At 36.8% G+C, this 25,101-nt stretch overlaps 3 protein-coding genes across 3 annotated transcripts; 1 reads left to right on the plus strand and 2 right to left on the minus strand.

The window, feature by feature from the left end:
• LOC18768308 (protein EXORDIUM-like 2) lies at window positions 227-1,568 on the plus strand. Its single transcript, XM_007200461.2, has one exon. It carries the CDS (start codon window positions 308-310, stop codon window positions 1,187-1,189), a length of 882 nt encoding a protein of 293 aa, XP_007200523.1. The 5' UTR covers window positions 227-307; the 3' UTR covers window positions 1,190-1,568.
• On the minus strand, window positions 2,862-6,689 carry LOC18766803 (phospho-2-dehydro-3-deoxyheptonate aldolase 2, chloroplastic). Its single transcript, XM_007200227.2, has 5 exons — window positions 5,999-6,689; window positions 5,471-5,748; window positions 4,639-4,915; window positions 4,149-4,394; window positions 2,862-3,392 (listed from the first exon to the last, which is right to left on the minus strand). The coding sequence occupies exons 1-5, from the start codon at window positions 6,476-6,478 to the stop codon at window positions 3,126-3,128; spliced, it is 1,548 nt and encodes a 515-aa protein (XP_007200289.1). The 5' UTR covers window positions 6,479-6,689; the 3' UTR covers window positions 2,862-3,125.
• On the minus strand, window positions 12,826-17,498 carry LOC18767222 (ABC transporter G family member 11). Its single transcript, XM_020553804.1, has 8 exons — window positions 17,039-17,498; window positions 15,616-15,695; window positions 15,023-15,493; window positions 14,848-14,934; window positions 14,543-14,668; window positions 14,225-14,419; window positions 13,872-13,958; window positions 12,826-13,757 (listed from the first exon to the last, which is right to left on the minus strand). Exons 1-8 carry the CDS (start codon window positions 17,406-17,408, stop codon window positions 13,065-13,067), a joined length of 2,109 nt encoding a protein of 702 aa, XP_020409393.1. The 5' UTR covers window positions 17,409-17,498; the 3' UTR covers window positions 12,826-13,064.

The following is a 25,101-nucleotide window of genomic DNA, read 5'->3' on the forward strand; positions in this document are numbered from 1 at the left end:
ATCAAGTGCCTGGAACAAACAAGCCCTCTTCCCTCCGTAGACCACCCACGTCAACCCCCCTTCCTACTATCAGAAATTTTACAGCCTGGCAAAAGCCTCCGGTCTCGAGAGCTCTTTTCCCCCCAATTAAAATCCCCCACGTGTCGTCAGTCTTTGACGTTGACACCTGTCCTCTCTACAGCTGTCCCCCTTATCGTCCTCAAAACCCGAATATAAAAGCACACACAAACCCAATAGCGCTTCACTCACTGACTCACCTCCCCCACCCCCACACGGCCTCAAAACCCTGAAATTCTCGCCCTTCGTGATGGCTTCTATTTACCACTATGCCACTTCTTTTATAATCCTTCTCTCTCTCATCGGCCCCAACTTGGGCGCTCTGGTAGAGCAGCAGCCTCTGGTACTCAAGTACCACAACGGCGCGCTTCTCAAGGGCGACATAACCGTCAATCTCATATGGTACGGCCGCTTCACCCCGATCCAACGGTCCATCGTCGTCGACTTCGTCCAGTCCCTCAGCTCCCGGCGGGCCCCGCCCGGCTCCGCGGCGTCCTGGTGGAAAACGACGGAGAAGTACAAGAGCGGTGCCTCGAACCTCGTGGTGGGGAGGCAAGTCCTACACGAGGCCTACACTCTGGGAAAGTCCCTCGGTAACCGACACCTGCTGGCCCTCGCGGGCAAAGTCAACGCGCTTAAAGCAATAAGCGTGGTTCTGACCGCGAGTGATGTGGCCGTCGCCGGGTTCTGCAGCCGGTGCGGGACCCACGGGTCGACCCCGGATAAGAAGACGGCGTACATCTGGGTCGGGAACTCGGAGGCCCAGTGCCCCGGCCAATGCGCCTGGCCGTTTCACCAGCCCATCTACGGCCCACAAACGCCGCCGTTAGTTGCGCCTAACGGTGACGTAGGGATTGACGGCGTCATCATAAACCTAGCCACGCTGTTGGCGGGAACCGTGACCAATCCGTACAACAACGGCTACTTTCAGGGTCCGGCGAGCGCGCCGCTTGAGGCGGTCTCGGCGTGCACGGGCGTTTTTGGATCTGGGGCTTACCCGGGTTATCCGGGTCGGGTCCTGGTGGATAAACCGACTGGGGCGAGCTACAACGCGGTTGGGGCCAACGGGCGTAAGTTCTTGCTGCCCGCCATGTGGGACCCGCAGACCTCTGCGTGCAAGCCGCTTGTGTGAGTGATGTGGCAAGCATCTGGGCCGCACGTGATGGTGTAGATATTATTATAATAATATAATATTAAGGTTGATATATATTATGGTGATGTGATGGTGTACGATGGGGTGGATAGGGTTTTTTGAGGGGGTTTTGTACACACTTGAAGGTTGTCGTCTTGCGTGACGTGTAAATTTTATTTTCTCTGTCTTTAAAAACAAATAGAGGGAAAATGTTTGTGAAAGCAAAAGGAGAAATGAAGGTGGCATTGGCATTATGAAGCTTGGGTTTACTTTTGGGTAATATTTTATAGGATAAAGGAAAGCTTAATGATTTTATGCTAGGCCCTGGGAGACCATTGTGACAAGTATGCGAGAATAAACTTACCTATATTCGCAACCCATATTCCCGTTTATATTTATCTATATCTCTCGTCACGGAATTTTTTTCTACAAACCAGGCAAGCAATGTGAGAGATCGATATAATAATCAATGCGTGCATGACATACATAATTAATTAAAAACGTCGAGATGTAATTCTTGTGTCTATAACACTCATCGCGTCAATTGGTATAACACTAATTAAAGACGTCGAGATGTAGAAATTCTAGCTCTTATACTTTCCTGTCTTTTGTAATATGCAAAACTGATGGTTCAAATGGAATGGAAGGTTACCTTCAATCAATTATTTAGTAAGAAAAAAGTCACAAGTTGGGAGAGAGTTTGTTTTCTTCTTCCGCCCAAAGTGTGCATGTTTTTCGAATTTAAAGCGTATTGAATGGACCATGGAGTAAGTACATTTACGGTTTACCCCAAAAACAAAAGAAAATTAAGTACACTACAAACAAACCCCAATAAGTAAGGCGGTGGGCGATTTGGCCTTTTATCTTTTTCCCTTTTTTCCCAATACATCTCTCCAATAATCCAATTCTTGCTCCAACCATGTCGTTTCCCCATTGATTAAGGAGATATTTAGTCATATATTCATTCTTAGCGTTAATAATATAGATAAATTCACTATTATTTAATTTCTATAAACAAATTTAAAAAAACCCCAAAAAAAGGGCATTTGGCCCTATTGAATTTAATTTTGATTATTAAATTACTTTGATGCCCTATTGAGTGTTTTGGATTTTTTTTTTAAATGAGGTTTTGGGGTTGAGTTTGTTTTAAGAAATTAATGGCAGTTTTGTAATTTAAAAGAAGTTAAAAGCCTTTTTTTTATATTGTAAATGAGATTTTGGGTATGTTTCTAAAGTCCATTTCATATAAAGTTTTTATTTATTTATTTATAATTTGGACTTTTATGTTGAGTATAATAGTGAATCTCCGTTGATTAAGAGGTTGTATTGTACCAATACCATAGAGGAATTAAATGGGGATATGCTTGCTCAATGCCATATGCTCAAGTTTAATTAAATGGAAGGAATATGTTCCAACATTTTCTTTTTTTAAAACCTTTACCACTTTGGTGGGTGAGCGGGACTAGATTGAACTATTTGAATTAAAACGAACAAGAGTCCTATCATTATTTTGATGCTGGGATCAGTTCTTAATAAAATGAACAACTGTCTAAAATATTGTGTCTTATAAGTCTCATTAAGTCCCACCTAGAGGAATGAGACTAATGATGTAGGCTGAGATATAAAAGAACATTTGAACCACAAACAATATCATGCTGAAGACCCGGAGAAATGAGAGCTTAGGTCAAAATTAGCTTATTCATATATAGAGAAATACATCATTACATGTCTGTTGCTATACATTTTAACCATCATCACAAACATACGTATCATCTTTGTAACTTCTCAAATCCATCGATATCATATTTGTTCGATTTCCTGATGCAGTTGAAAGCCTTTTTCTTTATATATCTCATACTATCACACCTACTCTATACATAATACATACAGCTCACCACGATTTTCTGAATTCAGATTCAAGCAAAGCCGTAATCTCCTATATAACAGCAGCGGCCGGAAAGTGCCTTGATCCAAGTCTTCTCTTACGTAGCCGCTCAGCAATGATAAAGGCAAGTTCAAGAGATTGTGAAGCATTGAGCCTTGGATCACAATGAGTGTGGTAGCGTGAACTCAGATCATTATAAGTTATAGTTCGTGAACCTCCGACACACTCTGTCACGTTTTGCCCTGTCATCTCTAAATGAACACCTCCTGGGTAGCTTCCTTCTTGATCATGGACATCAAAGAACGCTCTCAGCTCAGCCTGACAGTACAAAACAAGAAGATCATTGCTGCTATTAGTATAGTTGGAGGTGTTAGTAAAACTTCAACTAAAGAGAATAAACATTGAACGTTTTGGACTTTGAAAAGCTTAACTATGCAAAGCTTCCATGACTAGTAATCTTTCCAACCTACTCAATGTAGTCATCAATCAGGACAATTATGAAGGATCAATGTTTCAAGCATTTTTCTGACCATCTAGAGATCAATACATTACTTTATCTGAAATTGCAATCATATGTACAGTGTGAAGAAAGAAATCAAGCCCATTTGTTGGATTTTCACATTTCAAAGATATGTTCAAAGAAAAAAGTAATTTGTATTATATGATAAATCATACAGACAACTTAAATAATTCCATGGACTAAGATATCTCATTTCAAGAGTGTCCTTGTCCAACCTACTAGACATGGGTGATCATGTTTTATTGGTAATTGACTATTGACCAATTGTGTCATGACAATGAAACGCATAATTGGAATGGATTTTTGCAAAAGGACAACACTTCAAAACTCAGTGATAGAGAGAGCCATAGACTTCAAGAGATGCAGTTAATTTCCTTCTTTATTGTTATTTTATTTTATGAAAAGGTATCTTAACTTGAATAGATATTGGCAGACTTACTTGAACAGAATAGACAATTTAATTTATATATATATATATATATATATATATATATAAAAAGATGAACCCAGCAAACAAGTGGCAAGAGTGAAAGTGTGAATTTATAACATCATACCCTAATTGCATCAAAGGAACGAGTTTTGAGTCCACAAGGAGCTTTTATTGTGTTTCCGTGCATAGGGTCACTAACCCATGTGACAATTTGACCTGCTCCGCGGACAGCCCTGATCAGATGAGGAAGCTTCACTCTCATGTTCTCAGCTCCCATTCTCACAATTACTGTTACTCTTCCTGGTTTGTTCTTGGGGTTTAGGATCTCTATGAGCCTAACAAGCTCATTTGGATCCATTTTATCACTCACCTGCATTACAATATTGTCTGTCATACACTGCCTACATTTTTCTGGAAAGAAAAAACAAAAGAAACCACCAGCATATCTCTCTACCAGGTTCACAATCACAAACTAAGATATTCAACAAAGACTTAAAATACATGACACATAATAGTGTTACGCTTCATGCCACCAATGCAAAGGAATTTAGTATGAGAAGAAAAAAGAAAACGAGTGTTTTTGAACATAAATGAAAGCAAAATGTGCTGGATACCTTGATGCCAAGGGGATTAGAAACTCCTCTCAAAAACTCAACATGTGCACCGTCCAGTTGGCGGGTTCGTTCCCCAACCCACAGCATGTGAGCAGAACAGTCAAAGTAAAGCCCAGAAGTAGAATCCTCCCTAGTAAGTGCTTGTTCATAAGGCAGAAGCAAGCATTCATGAGATGTCCAAAACTCTGTTGTAGTCATGATTGGGTGGTCAACTGTGAGTCCAGTAACAGCCATAAATCCAAGGACTTCATCTACCCGGTTAGCCAGTTCACGGTACCTATTGAGCCAGACCAATTATATGCTTAAGCTTGAATTTTTCCTACGTACTAAAAGCCCTGTTGAACTCTAGAGCTACTTCAAATCAACCCACATAGAAATAAACTGCATACACCCAATTTAAGATCGACAGAGTCCGTATAACATTATAAATTCTATTTTAAAACAAAAACACAATCAACTTAAGTGCGAAGTTTCAAAACAAACGAATAACATTTCTATACATGATAACCTAAAAGATGTGTCACCTTATGCGTATGAAGTTATGCTAGAAATAGAAAAAGGACTCAACCATCCTAAATGGGGTCATCAAATCAATCATGCCCAAATCATTAACTGGTTTTCTGGCACAAATTATTTAACCTAAACTTTACCATCACTCAATATTCACCATATTGGCACCACTTGAAAAGAGAGTTCTACTACTTAAGATATCAAAGTTGACGCTGTGTGAAGCACAATTTGAAACTATAATATTCCATTAACCAAAAAAAAAAAAGGAATTTCCAGAGCAAGTTATAAATTTGAAACTAACTCACAGGAATAAGAACCATACCTATCTCCCTGCTCGCTATGCTCTGTAAAATCCAGATTCCATTGGGTGACTCTCTGCATGGCGGCATACCCTCCAGTGGAAAATGCCCTCAAGAGGTTCAAAGTTGCCACAGATTGGCAATAAGCACTAACCATCCTGTGGGGGTCTGGAAGTCTTTCCTTTTCATCAAACGCATCACCGTTGACATTGTCACCTCTGTAACTAGGCAGCTTCACGCCATTTTTCTCCTCAAATGGATCCGATCTTGGCTTCGCGAACTGACCCGCCATTCTCCCTACCTAAATTATATACCCATAGTTTATGTCATCTATCAGCACCATTAACAATTATTATAATGTCCATCAGTTAAAATTCAATGGCTAATTATTATAGATACGATTTTTTTTGCCATGAACCATTTCTACGACTACAGTTCAATTATAGGAAAACATATCTCTCACAAATTAGCATTCCACCACCAAAAAAGAAAAAGGCGCAATATTTAAACACCAAAAAGGAACAAGAACGAGAGACGAAAGCAATCATAACCTTAATAACAGGCATTTGGCCACCAAACATAAGCACAACGCCCATCTGAAGAAGCACACGGAAGGTGTCCCTTATATTGTTAGCATTAAATTCCTTGAAGCTCTCCGCGCAATCACCACCCTGAAGAAGGAAGGCCTGGCCCATGGCAGCCTGACCCAGTTTCTCTTCCAAGCTCCTGGCCTCCCCAGCAAACACAATGGGCGGGAAGGTCTCGAGGGTGCCGAGGACCGAGGACAGCTCCTCCTGATCTGGGTACTCTGGGAGCTGCAGGGCCTTCTTGGCCTTCCAGCTGCCGAGGCTCCATTTGGGTTGGGTTGGAAAGGTGGGTTGTGGGGTACCGGAGGGCTTTGATGGATCGGCGGCATGGACGGCTGAGATGGGTTTGTGGGTTGGGAGCTGAGGGAGAGAAGGATGGTGTTTGATGGGTTCGGGGTGGAGGAGGGATTTGAACGAGAGAGCAGAGTAAGCTGTAAATGCCATTTTCTTCGTCTTGTCGGAAAATTTGGATGTTGGAAATTGGTATTTGGCTTGGCAGAGACGATTTTGTTTTTAATTTTGGGAATTTGTACGAATATTTAAGAGATGTGTGAATTTACTGCCATGTGCTATGTTTTACAATTTTGTCAAGTGGCTGTATAAATTGAAACACATCCCCATTGTATGAAAGTTCTTCTTCGCACTTGAGCTTGACGCATACTAGGGGTGGGCACGGTTCGGTTTGGACCGGTTTTTGCCTCAAATTAGAACCGATCCAATACTATTCATCCGGTTTGGTTCGGTTCGGTTTTAATAAAAAAAATTTCAAAAACTGTCCGGTTCGGTTTGAACCGGTTTCGGTCCGATTCCGGTTCAGTTCGGTTTTGAACCGGATTATAAAAATTATTTTTTTAAATTACTTTTTAATACAATTCTCAACTGAAATATTATTTTTTTACTTGAAAATTAACAAATTATTCAATTTCATATAAAAAATAAATATTAAAGTGAGAAAATAGAGATATTTTGACATTGAACTTGGATAAATATTATGTTTTTTTTAGTGAAATTAAAAATATAGCATTAAATATAAATATATATATTGAAATTATATATTTTTTTAGTTTCACCGGTTCGGTTCGGCCCGGTTCGGTTTTTGAAGACATGGAACCGGATCCGGAACCGGTCCAAACCGGTCCGGTTCGGTTTTTGACCGGTTTTTGACTTTTTGGTCAACTCGGTTTTTTTCCGGTTTGGTTCGGTGCGGTTTGGTTTGGATTTCCGGTTCGCCGGTTTGAGTGCCCACCCCTAACGCATACCCCCCCGCCTGTCTCTTTCATTCAGCCTTCCGCTCTCCCGTAGAACGTAGAAAAAGGGTGAATTTGACTTTAATACCTGAAAGTTTACTTTTTTGCGTCAATTTCATACCGAAACATTCATTTTTGGGAGCTTGAGTTTCAGGCCCACTATTGGGCCAGAAACAGTACAAAACCCACCCATTTAGAATTTAAAAAAAAAATATATTGAAAAATTACCACAAACTGAAGCCCAGCCTAAGTTTCATTAAAAAATCCAAACTAAATTACAACTTTCCCACCACCGTTTCAAGAAAAAAATCCAAATTGAAGCCCAACCCAAGTTTCATTAAAAAACACGAAACACTCAACACAAGCCCAACCTACATTTACAAAAAATTCAAACGAAGACAAAAGAAATTAATAATGGAAAACGGACCAAGCATGCAAGTGCAACCCAAAAAGTCGTCTTTACAGGAAGTGTTATTCTTATTAAAGAATGAACTGTTACAAAGGCCTTCTTATGCATATCATCTATGCTGAATTGTCATAACTAATTACAGCTGAGAATATATTAGTAAATATAAAATATAACTAATTTAACAAAGTAATAACTAGTTATTGCCTTTAGCCTCCCTCAAGCTGAAAGGCGGAGAGCACACTGTAAGCTTGTCGCGAAGAAAAACATGTTTGGTAGTAGATAAAGGTTTCATGAAAATGTTTGCATGCTGATTTGAAAAGAAAACAAATCGAATTTGTAAGAAGCCGTGTTGAACCAATTTGTAGCCCTTGGCTCGAGCCAAGCGGCAACTTGTCCAGCAGGTCATAGTGCGGCATAGCTCCTGTAAAAAAAAAAAAAAAAAAAAAAAGACAGTCGCAACCTCGCCCAACAACAACCGGCAACCACCATGGTAATAGCCACCACCCGACGACAGCCACTAAAGCTCACAGCTGGGCTCGGAATACAACCTAGCTGCCAAACTGCAGCAAAAGCTGCGGTCCAGCAATTAGGCCCGCGACACGCTAGATAAGAAAAATAAAAAAATAAAAAAAATAAAAAAGAAGAAGAAGAAGCGGTCGTAGCCACAGCCGCACTACCACCATCCAGTCACTCCAACCTCCACTCTAGAACAACAACCAGCTGGCCCACCAAGCTGGTCCTCGCCTCTAGCAAAAAAGTGTATCCATATAAGGTGACAACCACCGCTGGCAACAGCGTCAGTTACGACGAAAACTAGCCATGCCTACCCAGCTGGTCCTCGCCGCGAAGAAAAAACGAAAGAAAAAAAAAAGGTTCAACCTACCTTGGTATGTACGACAACTCCTTGACAAGCAGTACAATCCTCCAAGATCTCTCTCATAGGCTAGAAAGTAGAGGATAACAAGTTTGCAATTTGAAAAGGAGTGAAGAGAAGCTTTGTATTTATAAAGGTTGGGGATCCTAGGTCAAGGATGAATCACAAGCCTATTCTCATTGGGAGCCTAACTCCAAGAAGAAGTCAAAAGCCTACTCCAATTAGGTGCCCAACTCGAAGAAGAAAGCCCAGATGTAGTTGGAGAGCCTGATAAATATTTCTCATCTCCTCCATGCCTCACAAACGCCATGTAGAAGATAGGGTGCATTTATGAGAACACATATTTCGCCAGCCAATAAGAAGGTGACACGTGAAATTAGGGTAATTATCTTTTATTTGAGATAAGAATATCTCCCTAAATCAAGGACCAAATTTTTACCAAATATCTTGGAGTAATTCCTATCATTTTTTTAGGGAAAGAATAATCCAAACCAAATAAGGATTATTCTCCAAAAACCCTAGCACACAAGGAGACTATAAATACATGGCTACACAAAACTTTCAAGGTAATTCTAAATTCTTCCTTAATTCCAAAAATCCTAGAGAAATCACTCACTCACTCACTCACTCTCTCTCTCTCTCTCTCTCTCTCTCTCTCTCTCTCTCTCTCTCTCTCTCTCTCTCTCTCTCTCTTTCTCACATGGCTAAGGCCACTAGGCCAACACCCCCTGGGAAAATTCCATCCATTTTAGCTATTGTTGTATTTTTATCAAGATTTAATTGAACTAACTTAGGCATCAGAGGGCCTTTAGCCAACACCCCTTGGGTGTGGTCCATTTACTCCTATTTATTTCGCAGGAATCAAGGTCAAGAGAGAAGAAAGATCGAAGACTAAGGAATTAACCCACGAATATTTCCCGTGCAAAATATTACTCAAACAACTGCCTGTGGAATCACAAATTCGCACCTCAACTCAGGAGATGCCTCATGTACTCTCTACATCAAGAATGACAAATATGCCTTTAATGGATTTGAATTTTTTTGTTTTTACAATCAATCAAAACCTCTCAACCCTTTATGTCTCTCCTCCTTGTTTCTCTCTCCTCTTTCTCTTTAGTTTCCGGGAACAAAGGTCTTTCTAGCCATCGGAGAGATTCATTCCCCAGACTTCTAATATTCTCTGATTTCATGTAACTTGGGACATGCAATGCATCCAAATATCCTTTCTGATCAACATTAATTATATTTTTCTCATAACTAGTGTATGGGATTTTTTCTTCCGGCATCTACAAATGGACTGGGCTGCCGTAAAGAGCAAAATGACAGAAATTTCCTCCTTATGTTTGAGTTCAAAGATCAGACCCCAAAATGTTTCGAAAGGATAGTAAAGCCTTAGGAAACACCCTGGTCACCTTCACCAATAAAAACAATGGCTACTTACAGATGAATTCTTAGTGCTTATAGGTAGAATCTTAGCTTGGCATGAGGGACTTGTGGCATGAGAGCAAAATTGTCATGAGTTTAGCCTTAAAGGGAAAGAGCTATGAGTTTCCATGAAAAACACGGGTTCTAAGGAAGAGGAGGAAAGGATTATCAAAGGTTTTGGCTGAGAGGAGGAAAAAGAGAGAAAATGGTGGCTTGAGTGTTTTTTCGGCAGCTTGATAGAGACTCTGTCAAGTGTTAGAACAGCTTTCCAAGAGAGAAAATTAAGGGAAAAGGATGAGCTAAGCACGAAATTACTGGGTTTTGGGAGTAAGAGAGGAAGCTTGCTCTCTGGATGTGGTTGATGCTTGTTAGGTAGAAGAGGCCTCTTTTATAGCCGCTGGAAGCTGACATTTTTCAAGAAACCCTAATAGTTTCTATCCAATTTGGTCAAATCCCTCCCTTCCTTTCTCTTCTCCTCCCTTGACTTTTCCCATCTTGGTGAAATTTCCTCAGTCTATTTGCACAAAATTAGGGATTTTTGGGAGCTCAAGGCCATTTCCCGCAGCTGTTTTAGTAGGAGATTCCCATTCTCAGCTATTTCCCTTTTTCTTTCCTCCCTCCTTCCATGGCTAGATCTGATCAAGGAAAGCAAATGGATATACATGCTGGTTCGAAGGGTGCCTCTCCTCCTGGCAGCTTGCGCGCTAATATCCCTTGGTTATTCAGATGTTTTATGCTTGGAACTTGTTCCTTCCCATGTGCTGGAGCCTTCTAGCAGCTCTGCATATGTGGACATCTTGCTCCCTTCGTGGCTTCTGTTTTTTCAGTAAGGGGCTGAGGCTTTTGCTGCTTCTCATTTATAATTGTATGGGTCTTCTAAGATAATGGGTTGGTTTGTTAAAATAAATGGGCTAACCTCAACAAGTGTTGGCCCATTTTTGTTGAGGTGTTGGGCTAATTTGGTTAAGCTAATGAGCTATTTCCTCCTTTGTGCTCACCTACATGTTTGGGCCTAAGAAATGGGTTTGAGTCCCGAGGCTTCCAAGCAACCCGGAACCTCCATTTCTCGGCCCATCAATGGGCATCATGACAACTTATTACCATCCCCACAACTCACTCAAGCAAGCTCCGGGTATTTAAGTGGCTTGGGCCCACTTAGGCTTGTAGCGTGGTTGGGCGTGAAACAATAATTTTCTGCTTGGCGTGGCATGTTGCTTGGCACGCTATAATTTTATTGTCCTTAGAGAGAGACACGGTGCTTATTTTAGCATGGGCTTGTATTTTATAACCTTACCCCAGTTCCTGGCATGACAAATTATTTATTTACCATGGCACGTGGACTGTGACTTGTATATGACTGGCCTTCATGTACTCTTATATGTGACTTTTCTTAATAAATTATCGTATTTGGGTTGAAAATTTATTTGGGCCCAACCATGGACTTTTTTGGGCCTCAACAACTAGAAAATAAAAAATACTCACTAGATACTAGATATAGTACAACTTCAACTTTATTGCACACATACTTCCTATTCCATTCCAATACTGCTAGAAATACCTATCTTCATGCTTAATTTATATAGTAAATTGAGCTTAGACCCATAAAATTCATTTTAATTCACCTACAATCCTTTCCTTTAGTTTTCTATGTAAAATACCCAATTTTTTCAAATAATAGCCGATGACTAGGATCCAACTAAGCAAGTTACCTAATATAACTTTAAATTTAATTTATTGTATTTTTCGGATTCCAAAACTACCCTTATTTATAAGTTAATGTGTTATGAGGGGTGTAACTAATGACACCCGTTGAAGTTGGAAATATCTCCAAATAGTTGTAATGGATGTAGGAACTAATTTAGAAACTTATTTGAAATTAAATATTAAATTCCACATTAAAGTATTAGAAATCTATTTTTGAATTAATGGTGTTTTCCTTCTATGAATTACGACTAGTAATCTATTTAAAATATTAATAATTTAAATTCAATATTAAATTTAGGAATTAATGTTGTTTTTTTTTTATTTTTATGAATTATACGACTAGTATTCTTTTTTATTATAGTTTTATGAATAATAGTGTACATTCTAATTATGTTGAAAAATAATTTGATAATCTATTTATTGTTTTGTTTTTAATGAACCTATTTTTTCTTCAAATATTGTACCTATTTTTTTTCTTTATTACTTGTTTTATAAAAAATAATTTGATCATCTTTTTATTTATGAATTTTTTTTTAAATGAGCCTATTTTTTCTCTCAAAATAATGTACCTTTTTTTTTTCTCTAATGATGTACATATTTTTTTTATTTAAATAATGTACTTATTTTTTCTCTCAAAATAATGTACCTATTTTTTCCCCTAAACAATTTACTTGGTATAAAGAACCTATTTTTTTTCTCTAATTTTTTCTCTAAATAATATACCTTTTTTTCTCTAATAATGTATACCTAGTATAATGAACTTATTTTCTTCTTCTAAGTAATGTACCTATTTTTAATTTATAAAAAATGTGCATAAATTTCAATTATAAAACGTACCTATTTTCTATAAATTATTGTGTACCTATTTTTAATTTATGAAAAATGTACAAAAATTTCAATTACAAAGTAATTGACCTATTTTTGTTAATTTGTTTTGGTAAATAATATACCTATATTTTTATACGTATATATTTATATTTATATTTTTCATATGTACATTATTGGATATGTAATTTACATATTTTTTTTATTTGCAATTTTAAGGGGCCATATGTTAGAGGGAATGGCAACCAAAAAAAAACGGAGTGATTGATATGCTATTAATAGGGAGTTTTAATTACAATTATGGCACTTAATAAAATGCTTGGAATAAATTATAAATAAAATATGAAGTCTGATGGCAAGGATGTAAAAACATAGGAATACTACGACCTCTTATATCCTACTGCTCATTTAAGTTTGAAATTGGGTTTTACACATAGATTTATAGAATGATAGGTATATGTCTAAAAAATAGAAATTGTAAGGACCTATATTGGACAAGCCCTAATTTATAATACCAACAATACCATTTGTATTATGCTACTACCACTACGGATTCTCTCCATGCACAGGCGTAGAGGACGGATTGACCAATATTTGCATGCTTCGCTTATTGAGAGGCATTGCCAAAAGAGTTGTACCAATAGTCTTCACTTTCTCTATGGCCTTGATGATAACCAAGAACAAAACTCGATACAGAAGAATCATCCCTACCAAGATTGCAAGATCAACCCACTTAGAGTAACCCATTTCGACTTGCCATTTATCTCTCAAAATATGTTCCCCACTGAGACTGGATGTTTTTCCTCCTTGATCACTGCTAGGAAATGTTGTGCCCATGAATTCATTTTTAAACAGTCCTTGGTATGCATACTTGTGGAACGCAATGTAGTACAATGGGAACTTCCACAGAGGCTTGGGAATATTGTTTGGTAGTTGGAAGAAACCGCCGCACATAATCATAAGCCCTTGAATTCCAGCGCCGGCGATTATTCCCATGAGGAAGTTGGGCACAATGCTAGCAACTATCATCATCAGGCTCTCAACCAGCATCATGCAAGCAAATAACACACAAGCAAAGTAGACGAAGTGTTCAAATCCTTTGTGAAGTCCAGCGACGTAATAAGTTATGGCTCCAGGAATCACTGAAATCAATATCAAGAAGGGCAGAGAGGAAAATGTGTTGGCAAAAACGAATGCAGAAACACCATAGTGCCCGTTTAATCTTTCTCGTTCAAATACCTGAGTTTACAAGAGAAAAACTATGTTTAGCAACATTAATATATACGGCATTTATGATGTAAACTACAGAAGTGCAAAACTTAGCATATCCAACCCTATTCCAAATTAGTTTACCTTCATATCTTCCACAAAAGAGGGGAATCCACCGATAGCCATAAAAGTAAGAAATGAAGATACAAACATGATCAGCGAGCCTCTTGCCTGGAAAATAGAAATCTAATAAGTTTTATATCAATATATCCAACACTATAAGACAGCTCTCGAACAATTTCCTATGTAGTGTTCTCTTGTCAAGCTAGGCTTAGAAAACTGTAAATATGAACCACATATTACGTAATACGTACACAGATGGAGATAACATGTTATATTGTGAATTAGATGGAGAAATGATCAGGTTGATCGTTGCAAAAATGTTTCGTCCAGACTAAATTTGGCAACATAAGCATCTTATGTACAAAACAAATCACCTGAATTGATTCATAACTATGTCCAAGATCTTGATAGATAGTGCCCAAGCCTAATGCAATGGTAATGTAGACAGCCAGGCGCAACCAGTAGTAGCCTCGATCTCGATACATGTTCATGAAGGATCTTCTTGTAAGTACGAAAGATTGTGTAAGAAAGCCAGCATGGCTTCTCTTCTCCAATTCTTCACCGAAATCCTAAATTTCATATAAATTTATGTTAGTCATAGATTTTGGCCCCTCCCATGATCCTGGGAATCAACTACCAATTGAAAGGATAAATAATTGGAGCTATATATGAATCTGATTACTAGCCTATACCTGCTTACATAGTTCAGCTACTTGTCTTTGAACTTGCTGATAACTTTCAGATTCTTTATAGGACTTTATTAGAGTATCAATCGCTACTTCTGTCGGTGTGCGTCCAACCATGCCTTGTTCAATGTCCTAAACAATGAACAGTTTGGATCATGAGATTACATTTGGGATGGGCTCAAACGAGTCATTAATTAGCACGGTATTAATTACTAACCAATGAGCGCTTGAGCACTCTTGATTACCACATAAAGAGAAAAGTTCCAATCAAATACGACTAGGACTTTACCCCAAAAAAAAAAAAGGCTTACCTGCTCAAAATCTTTGTTTATAGTCTTAAGGAAGTGATCTGATGGATTTTGGAGAGTTGGGCAAGGGAAACCACATAAAGAGAAAAACTGCAATCAATTGAAAATAACAGCAGTTAACCCTACAGCTACGGATCCGAATTTAGAAATATTAAGCTAGGGAAATTAAGCTAGTCACCTGATTTGCTGCAGAAGCAGGGCCAAAATAGACAGTTCTTCCGGCGGACAGAAGGCAAAGATTGTCGAAAAGTTGGAAGACTTCAGAGCTAGGTTGATGGATGGATGTAATTACAGTCCTTGGAGTTCCATCAGTTTTATCCAGGTTTGCAATTCTGCTCATGACATAATAAGAAGCTGCACTGTCAAGGCCACTTGTTGGTTCGTCGAGGAAGAGAAGATTTGGGCGTGTAAGAAGCTCAATGCAAATGCTGACTCTCCTCTTTTGTCCACCACTGAGGCCTTTAGATCCCCACCCTCCAATCCTTGTGTTCATGGCATCTTGCAAACCCATCTCTCTTATTGTGATTTCTGCTCTCTCTTTCTTCTCTGCCTTGGACATGGAGTCTGGCAATTGCAACTGAGCTGAGTAGTATACGGCTTCGCTGACCGTTAAAGTTGTGATCAAAGTATCATCTTGTGTAACATATGCCTGTGTTGATGATATTTAAATTATGAAAAGAGATATTGAAAGCTTTATAAATTACTCGTATTTATATCTTCATTAAGCCAAAAGAGAAAGGAATTATGATATATAGTTCTTGATCTTCCTACCGAAGTTCCATATGCCAGTGCTTGTTTTTGCCCATTGATTAAGATATTCCCTGTTTTCCTTGTGTTTGAACTCAATCTCCCTGCAGTATCATGAGCACTTGACTTAAAATTAGACCTGTGCTTAGGGTTAATCCACACTATATATAATTAAAGAGTAATGCTATGTAGACACACAATATTGACAACATTAGCTGACCACCTTAGTGTCTTTAGTTTAGTAACCACACATCTGTATATAAATTGAATTTTAATTTTTTATATATTTTTATTTGTAACAATTGTGGTTCACGAAATTTCAACCCCACACAGAAAATATCTCCAATAGGTTGATTTTTCTAGCTATTATTGGACAAATAAAACAACGTTAAATTTCCTATTTTGTTTTATTCTAAATTATGTAGTAACTACAGTACACTATGATTTGTTATTTTGTACACGTTTTATGATAGTAGACTTAAAGTCATCTTTTGCTTCAAAAAGTAAATAGATAGCGAAATCTTTCACTGAGTGTATACTTCTTTGTGATTGGCATTCTCTTTCACATCACCCATCACCACGTGAGGAGAACACAAATAGGTATACACTCACATGCCGTGACGTCTCCTCTCTCTCTCTCTCTCTCTCTCTCTCTCCATTTCTATTAGGGATGGCAATGAGTTTTAACAGTAAGTTTCATATTAATTTATCATTCAACACATCCAAATTAACTATAAAGTTCAACTCAACTATTCAAAATCACTTCAATATGAAATTCCAAATAAGATTAGGAAGAATTAGGAGAGGGAGGTTAACTTAGAATTAAACATAAATATTATAATTATATATATTTATTTAAATATAAACATATATATTTTCGGGTCGGGTTCGGGAATGGGGACGCCAATACCATCCCCTCCCCCATACCCATCGAGGATTTTTCAAGTTTGGAGATTCCTGTACCCGATACCCATTTGGCCTCGAAATCTCCCCCTGTTAGGGTAGGGGACTCGGCCCTTCAGGGATTTTTGTCATCCCTAATTTCTATAAACAAGCCTATTCTAGTAGCTAATCCATATCAGGGGCGGCCTGGCATGGTACAAGTGGCGCCACTGCACAAGATCCCCGAATTTTTTTTAGTTTATATTATATATATTAATATTATTAAAATTATATATATTCTAGCGGGCAACACATTGACACATAAGTGTATTTGGTTGTGTTGGTTTTTATAGAATAGTACCAAGCCCAGATTTGAGTCTTAGTCAATCTATTTGTATTTTCACATTAGATTATATGAGGACTCCAGTTTAAGTTTCGCATAGGGCCCTCAAAATCTCATAATCAACCCTGATCCATATGCATGATTTTTCTATTTTTATTCTCATGTCGGTGAAAACCAAAATTTTGCTAACTAATTATTAAGTAAGAGTGTATGAATTGTTACCTCCTAAAGCATCAAGAAGAGTAGACTTGCCACAGCCAGAAGGACCCATTATAGCCAAGAGCTCCCCAGGCCTGGCATAACCAGTTACACCTTGGAGGATTGATCTTGATCTGCTACCATTTTCATTCTTTGCCTTAGAAACCACAGTCACCCACAAATCCTCCCACGTCAAGAAAACACCCTCTTCTAACTTCGGATAGTTTTCGTTCTGGTTTCGGTTTCGAGCAGCACCCGTCCCTGACCTAGTTACAGTTGTAGTTCTAGGCAGTGGATCATTATGGCCTACTGTTTCAACCTCCAGTACTGCTGTTCTAATATCAGCTGATTCATTACTATAACTATATTCATGTAGCGAGGTAGACGAAGCCATATAGCTAGGAATTCAATTTCACAGAGAGAGAGAGAGAGAGAGAGAGAGAGAGAGAGAGAGGTTTGGTTTAGTTTCTTGTTGGTGAAGTGCTTAAGGAGGATCGAGGCCGGGTATTTAAAGAAGCTTAAAGAGCAATTAAACGTGATTTACATGATTACATATTACTAATAAATGCAAAAGGACAAGAGTAGTTCGTAGAATAACAGAATAACAACGTCCACTCGTTGGCTAGTACCACACGACACCTAAATTGGGAAGAAGTCAAGCATTTTTTAATGCAGAACTTTCATTATTCAACTTAAATTTTTAAATAAATAAAAAACCAAAGCACTAGGAGCAGGGTGGACCTATTAAGGCGTAAGAAGGTGCAGCTGCACCTTCCCTCGCCAGAAAAAGTAAATGTCTTTGTCCTTTTACTTTTATTTATTTTTATATTACTCCATTTACTTAAGTTTACAATGTAAATAAGGAAGTACCCCCCATTTGGATTCAAATAAAAATACTAGAAAATCAAATTCCCACCAAATCAAAATATGAAAATTCGGTTTTAGTGCAAAATACGATTTAGGCTAAATATGATGGCTCATTAAGTCAATATATACTTTATACTAAAATCCTATAAAATCAAGTTTACTTATTTGATGTATAAGGAATAAAAGCCGCTAAAAATTATCTTGAGAAAATGATTATTCTGAAAAACTATTTTTCATACTTAGTCAATATTGCACCTCCACTAAAAAATTTCTGAGTCCGCCAGTGACTAGGAGTTCATCTTTTTAATATAAAATAAATTATTAGTCTAATTAGTTAGTTGTTTATCTTTTTTATTATCATAACAATATAAGGTTATTATTTGAGAATCACTTTGAGAGTGATTTTAAGTAGGCCAATAATCATTTTTTGGGAGATACATTTTGTCATTTAATTACTATTAAGTGATTTTAAGTGATTTTATAGAATAGAATCGCTTAGTATGTGAAAGATGCTTCTTTTTATAAGTAATTCTGACCATCCTATAATCACTTCCAAACCAACCGTGATATAGTTTATAGTAACAAAGATTAATCCATGGGAAATGGTCTTAGCTTAAGTTGTGAGAGTGGGTGTTAAAATTAGATAGGATTAGAGATTAAATAATTTTAATATTATATAATTACTGTTTGAGCTTAAGTAAATATACTTTAATAAAGGTATATTTTTAGGACAATAAGTATGCCAAATTGAGCAATTATTCATTAAACTATTGTCGTTTGTATGAACAAATAAATATATAAAACTAGTTCATCAATTCGATTGGTATTCTTGCTCAAGTGGTAGAAAAACAAATAACACTTTTCTCATCCCAGATAGTCACACATTATAATTGTAGGGGACCGAGAGAGATAAACTTAGAGTGCTGTTAAACGAACTCTAAAATTAATTGAGTACACCTTATAATCTAAGTTAACTCTAAAATTTTAATCAAAATGTAAAATTAACTAAGTACACCCTATTTAACTACCAAAAATAGCCCTAGTATAACACTCTAATACCAATCCTAAACCAGGTTTCTCTTTTTACATGAATCTGTGCCCTCTTTTCAGATTTTGGGTTTCATCAAAATCTTTAATTTCGTAATACTAATCCTAAACTAGTACTCGCTGAGTTATTCGTGAGTACCAAGCAATACGAAGACTTTTCTATGTCTGATAAGGGTTGAATATAGTGAGTAAGGTGTACTTATTAAAATTTTATTTATTTCACAATTCAATATATCCTTTTTGGTCATTTTATATTAGGATAAATTAGTAATTCAATAAATAGTTTGGTAGTAGAGTTACTAAGTTAATTTTAGGATTCGTTTAGTAGCACTCTAAACTTATAGTCATTCGACATTATGAACCTGCGATGGACTTATCCAATATAGGTCCCTACATTTTCTATTTTCTATACATATATCCATCACTATATAAATCTATGTATATAGTCTAATTTCAAACTTAAATGACCAGTAGGATATAAGAGGTAATAGTATTCCTATGTTTTTACATAGTTGCCACCAGACTTCATATTTTATTTATAATTTATTTCAATCATTTCATTAACTGCCATAATTGTAATTAATACTCCCTATTAATAGCATACCAATCACCCCATTTATTTTAGTTGTCATTCCCTCTAACATATCGCCCCCTAAAATTGCAAACAAAAAAAAATCTGTAAATTACATATTCAATAATATACCTATTAAAAATAAAAATAAAAATATATACGTATAAAAATATAGGTATATTATTTACCAAAAATATTAAATAACAACTAGGTTAGTCACTTTGTAATTGAAATTTCCGTACATTTTTTATAAATTAAAATAGGTACACAATAATTTATAGAAAATAGGTACAATATTAGAGAAAAAAAAAGGGTACATTATGTAGATAAAAAAATAGGTTCATTAAAAAAAAAAAGTTTTTCATAAAACAAACAATAAATAGATTATCAAATTATTTTTTAACATAATTAGAATGTACACTATTATTCATAAAACTATAATAAAATAGATTACTAATTGTATAATTCATAAAAGAAAAACAACATAATTTTTTTATTAAATAAACCAAAACGTTAATCACATATAAATTACTAATACGGTAATGCTGAATTTAATATTTAATTTCGAATAAGTTTCTAAATTAATTCCTACATCCATTACAACTATTTGGAGATCTTTTCAAATTGAACGTGTGTGTCATTAGTTACACCTCTCACATAACACGTTAACTTGTAAATATGGGTAGTTTTGGAATTTGATAAATATAATAAATCAAATTTTAAGCTAGATTAGATAACTTGCTTACTTGGATTCTTATTTGAAAAAATTGAATATTTAAATAGAAATTAAAAAAAGAATTGTAGGTGGACACCAAACCTTCTCGTACATTTTAAACCTTGCAAACTTTTGACCGAGTCTACCTACGGACAATCAAAATCAACAAAATATCTGCACCTCTTCATGGACACCAAACAAGTATCAATCTGTTGAAATCCACCCTCACATCTTCATGGACAAAAAATGTCGACTCACACACACTAACTGGCCACCATATAAACAGATTGTCAGCACAATGTGTGGTAGGAGTTAGAGAGCCACAGTGGCCCCTACATTTGCGCCATTTTGTTCTTGGCCCTACAAGTTCAAAATACGCCATAGTAGGAAAGATGACACCTCATGGGCAGCCGCCTAGGGCCACTAAATTGGGAGGAACTCTAATTTTTATGAACTCTATATATATACTATACTACTTTATAATAATAAATAGTTATATATATAAAAACTATATTATGCCTAATTATTCAATATTCCAAAATAAAGAATCACGCAAATAAAAAGAGACTCAGCTAACGGACCTAATCGAGTAGAAAAGAATGTTGAATTACAGATTAGTTATCTTAAGTTCATATTCTCAATTCTCATGTACTTTAGTAAGATGTGTGAAAAAAATTCCCTCCTCCTTTATAACTTCGGCAAAACAAAGGCCCAATTGTTCATTAAATTCATAGTCTAAATCAATTAATCTAGTACATTTAAGAAATAAAACACATCTATGTCAAGTTCTAATATCTGAACTCTTCAACAACAAACACTTATTGACTTCACCCATTTTTTCTCAATAATTCAATCAACATTGAAGTCCTAATAGTTTAACATGCATGATGATTGACCATTTAAAAAAAAAATCAATATGATGTTTTTTTCTTTCTCTTTTATTAATTTTATGCATATAAAGAATAGGGATTTGGGAAATAAATTTAAAATTTACAAATGCTTGGTTAAGATTCTCATTTTTGAAGAAGTTTCTTGTCGATATGGGTAACTAAGTATGTCGTACTAGAATTTGATATATTTGATAAAGAATTTCACTAAAAATTTCCCCCTTCTTGTTGAGTTGCAGTGTGGATTATATGTTGTTTGTTAATTTTTTATTATTATCTTACAATCTTCAAATTGAGGTCATAAATATTTTTTTCAAAGTAAGAACATAAAAAAGAATAAAATACATGAGTATCGTACATAGAGGATCGAGGGCCACAATTTTGTGGTTTACCCAGGGCCTTCAACTTCGTAGGGACACCCATACGTGAACATATAAGAAATTTCTCATTTCTTACGCCAGCGATGTGCGACTATATATACGTCATGTTCAATGTGTAACACACCACATGTTATGTTCAATGTATAACACACCACATGTCATGTTCAATGTGCAACACACCACATGTAATGTTCAATGTGTTAGGTATCTCACAATAAATAGGTGAATGAATGTGTTTTGGGGTCAACCCACATGACTTCTCTGAATCTCCAAAGCATAACCTGGGGCCACACACTTCTCTTTAGGGTGTTAAGACCACCAGGCCACTTAGGCTTCCAAATACACATATGTGATTATATAATAATTATTTAGGACATATTCACATTTTGGGGGAACACTATCAGGTTGTGTAAACTCTCCCCCAGTCTCTCCCACAGTCTTTGATTTCTCCATTCGAGAATCTTTGTGTGTTTTGTAGATCAATAGAGCAAAAAAGCATAATTCATGCAATTCAAGCATGTTAAGACCTGATTTGGATGAATGGAAGAAGAGCTTAAAGACAAATCCAATATGAGTTACACTCCCTTGTTAGTCTAGTTTCGTATGTCACATTGCAGGCCTTATTTCAGCAATCTACACAGCTCAAATGAGGAGACATTCTCAAGTAAAGTTGGTCCAATGGGTCTCTACTACAACATATCCAAAATGGAGCCTAATTGGAAGTATATGGAGTCCTCTGCCCACTAAACACTGAATCGTGCTCAGGAGGAATTTTGTCTGCGCAATTTATTTCGGCCTTAACTTCTTCCTTCGACCTTGGATTGGCCTAAATGACATGTTGTTGGAAAGATGACATTCTAAACTTCAAGATGGAGTGCTCAAAGTCGTCATTTGCTTAAGGAAATCCTAATTCGTGAGCCCTTGAAGTTGCTGGTCATGCTAATCTAAGGATGAGCTAAGTGTGCTTGGTCATTCTAACCTAAGCATGAGGTATTATTGATGGTGAGGAAGTTAGGTGAAGCAGATTCGTTGCTTAGAATTGGAGTGGAGTTTTGCAATAGCTAAAAGAAATAAAAGAAGATGAAGTGGGAGTTGCAGCACTAAGCCTAAAGAGAAGATAAATTGTTTTCCAATGCAATTGTGTGGTAGGTGAAGTGGGTGTGGTTGGTGAACTCAATATCCAAATCAGAATTTCTACTCACCTTAACCCTATAAATAGAGAGTCTTCAAGGAGCTGGGAAGTCAAAAATTCAGATATTCATTCATATTTCATCACACTGTACACAAAGAGAGGGAGAGTTGAGAGTCACAAAGGGAGAGAAAAGCCATGGGGATGAAGTTGTTCCATCTCTAGCATGTTGTCCCCATCTTCTTCTCCTCCCTTTGTCTTTTATTTTCGTCTTGTATTTCCTTAGTTTTACTTTGTTTTAATAAACACCAAGATGATTTTAAGTTTTTGAAGTTTGATTGGTTTCCAAGTTTCAATTTTAGTTATTGTTCTTATTCATTACGCTTATCAGTTGATATCCTTGTTTGAATGTTTGATCACCATTTAAACTTGTATGTTACCTATCTTGGCTGGAATTAAGAGTAGACATCATATGCCTTAATTCCAATTGAACTATGAATAGGAAGAGTGTGTATGGACATTCAACAATATGGATTAGATACATACTTGGGTGTTTAAAACGTTCTTCTATACTTAATGGATTTCTATTGCTTAATTTACGTTCGACAACAAGGATCTAATTAGGGAATTATGAAGACAAGGTTTAGACCAGACACCAAGGCTAAATTATACATTAGAGAGATTCAATCTTTTTACTTGAATTGAACTTGTTAACTTGATTACTTGAGACTTAGAATTGTATTGTTCCCTATCTCTTTGCAATCTTTAAGCTTAGTTTCCATTTCTGTTTTGTGCAGGGAATCGAATTGAATCAATTTATCATCAATCCTCGTGGGATCCGTTGTAATAACCCAAACCTTAATTAATATTCAATTATTAAACTATTAAGAGGAAAGGACAATTTTGCCCTTAGAATAACTTATTAAGGGAAAAGTTGACTTTTTGACAGAGAAAGAATTAGACAATTCCACATGCACCGTTGTGTAGAGAGCGACGAAACGAGTCCATAGACACGTAGTGGGCTTGAATCGGAGTTATAACGAAGAAAATACGGTCAAAATACGTAGAGGGGTAAAATGGTAATTTTTGTAACCAGAAATTTTAAACCCTCCTTTCTCTCTCTCCTGTCGCATAGAACACCCCCTCCCCTTCGAAAATTCAGCTCCAGCCGAACCCTTCCCTCCACCCTAGCCTCTGCCACTGACCACCCCAAGCTGCAAGATCGGAGCCAAAACGATTGGCCAAGCCATGCCATCAACCTCAGCCCACCCTGACGCCAGTCGCCGCCATGGTGCTGCCGGAAACCACCAAAATCGCCCTGGATTTGGGTCGATTTTTCACAGCTTCATTCTCTCTCATTTAGCCACCAAATCGGATGATCAAGGTATGGGTTCTTAGCTATTTTTCGTGACCTAGCAGTTGGTTGGGTAGGATCTCAGAAATTTCTAGTGTAGATACCTTGATTTTCAAGTTAGGTTTCAGTCGATTTTGAGAGCATGATTTCAGGCACTTTTAGCCACTTTTCGGGATAGGTCTAAGAACAAAAGTGGTTTCCAATAGGGTGTTTTACCTAAGGTAAGAGTTTGGGCCAGCGATTTGGAGTTTTTCCAACCGCCAGAAATTTATCAAGCCACCCAAGCGCTGCCGGTGCTTGGGCAGTTTAGTGGGGACCACATTTAGTCCTACAATAATCCTCGTGTTGTCACGAGCGCGTAGGAATTCACAGATCTAAATTCGGATAACGTTTGAACCCCGAACGGATCTCGCATATTGTATGATTTCCGAGTTCAATATATTTGAGCCGACGGATCGTAGTCATTTTCAGATATGTTAATCTAGACAATTCTAGGATCGTTTAGGATTCAACGGATAGTGAATCGGAGTCCCGGATACTCTGAAATTGTGAACCCTAGGGTTGAGATTTTAGGAACCGCTTGATCGTGACCAATCCAACCGTCCAATCAAGACCAGACTCACAGGACATGTGTCCTAAGTATAAAGGGATGTTAATGTGGGCATAGGAATGACTTTAATTTGATGCACGACTTCTAGGATCCAGGGGTCAGGGTTTTTATGTAATTATTATATTGAGTAAATATATTAATATAATAGTATGATAATTGAATCAGGCACCCGAGCGCCAGTTGACCCTCAGGAGGGACCTTCAAAATGTCCAGCGAGCTCGGACTAACTGTGAGTGGACTCTTTGTTTTCATAAATGAATTTATGCAATTCAGTTATAAGATTTGATCTTGAATAAGTTTTATTTAAAGATTAGTGCTTTCATAATTTGATATGTGCTTTTAAATATTTTAAGTTATATGCTGCCAAGTGAGATATTCTTTGAGGATATAGAAAAAGAAATTTTAGCTAAATAACAGATAAATGGCAGCAGAGTTTTAGATTGAATAGAAATTCAGTTATTCATCATATTTTTCAGAAAGTTTATATTTTCTTAAGCCACCTTAGGTACCCAAATATAAATATGTTG

Source organism: Prunus persica, chromosome G8, assembly GCF_000346465.2.
Source record: "Prunus persica cultivar Lovell chromosome G8, Prunus_persica_NCBIv2, whole genome shotgun sequence".
Classification (NCBI taxonomy): Eukaryota; Viridiplantae; Streptophyta; class Magnoliopsida; order Rosales; family Rosaceae; genus Prunus; species Prunus persica.

Coding starts and splice junctions, on each gene's coding strand:
- LOC18768308 (XM_007200461.2), top strand. CDS start 308: ATGGCTTCTATTTACCACTATGCCACTTCTTTTATAATCCTTCTCTCT.
- LOC18766803 (XM_007200227.2), bottom strand. CDS start 6,478: ATGGCATTTACAGCTTACTCTGCTCTCTCGTTCAAATCCCTCCTCCAC. Junction 5,749..5,998: donor GCCAAATGCCTGTTATTAAG/GTTATGATTGCT, acceptor TATATAATTTAG/GTAGGGAGAATGGCGGGTCA. Junction 3,393..4,148: donor GTTCCTTTGATGCAATTAGG/GTATGATGTTAT, acceptor TTGTACTGTCAG/GCTGAGCTGAGAGCGTTCTT.
- LOC18767222 (XM_020553804.1), bottom strand. CDS start 17,408: ATGGCTTCGTCTACCTCGCTACATGAATATAGTTATAGTAATGAATCA. Junction 15,696..17,038: donor TCTTCTTGATGCTTTAGGAG/GTAACAATTCAT, acceptor ATGATACTGCAG/GGAGATTGAGTTCAAACACA. Junction 15,494..15,615: donor CACTGGCATATGGAACTTCG/GTAGGAAGATCA, acceptor TCATCAACACAG/GCATATGTTACACAAGATGA.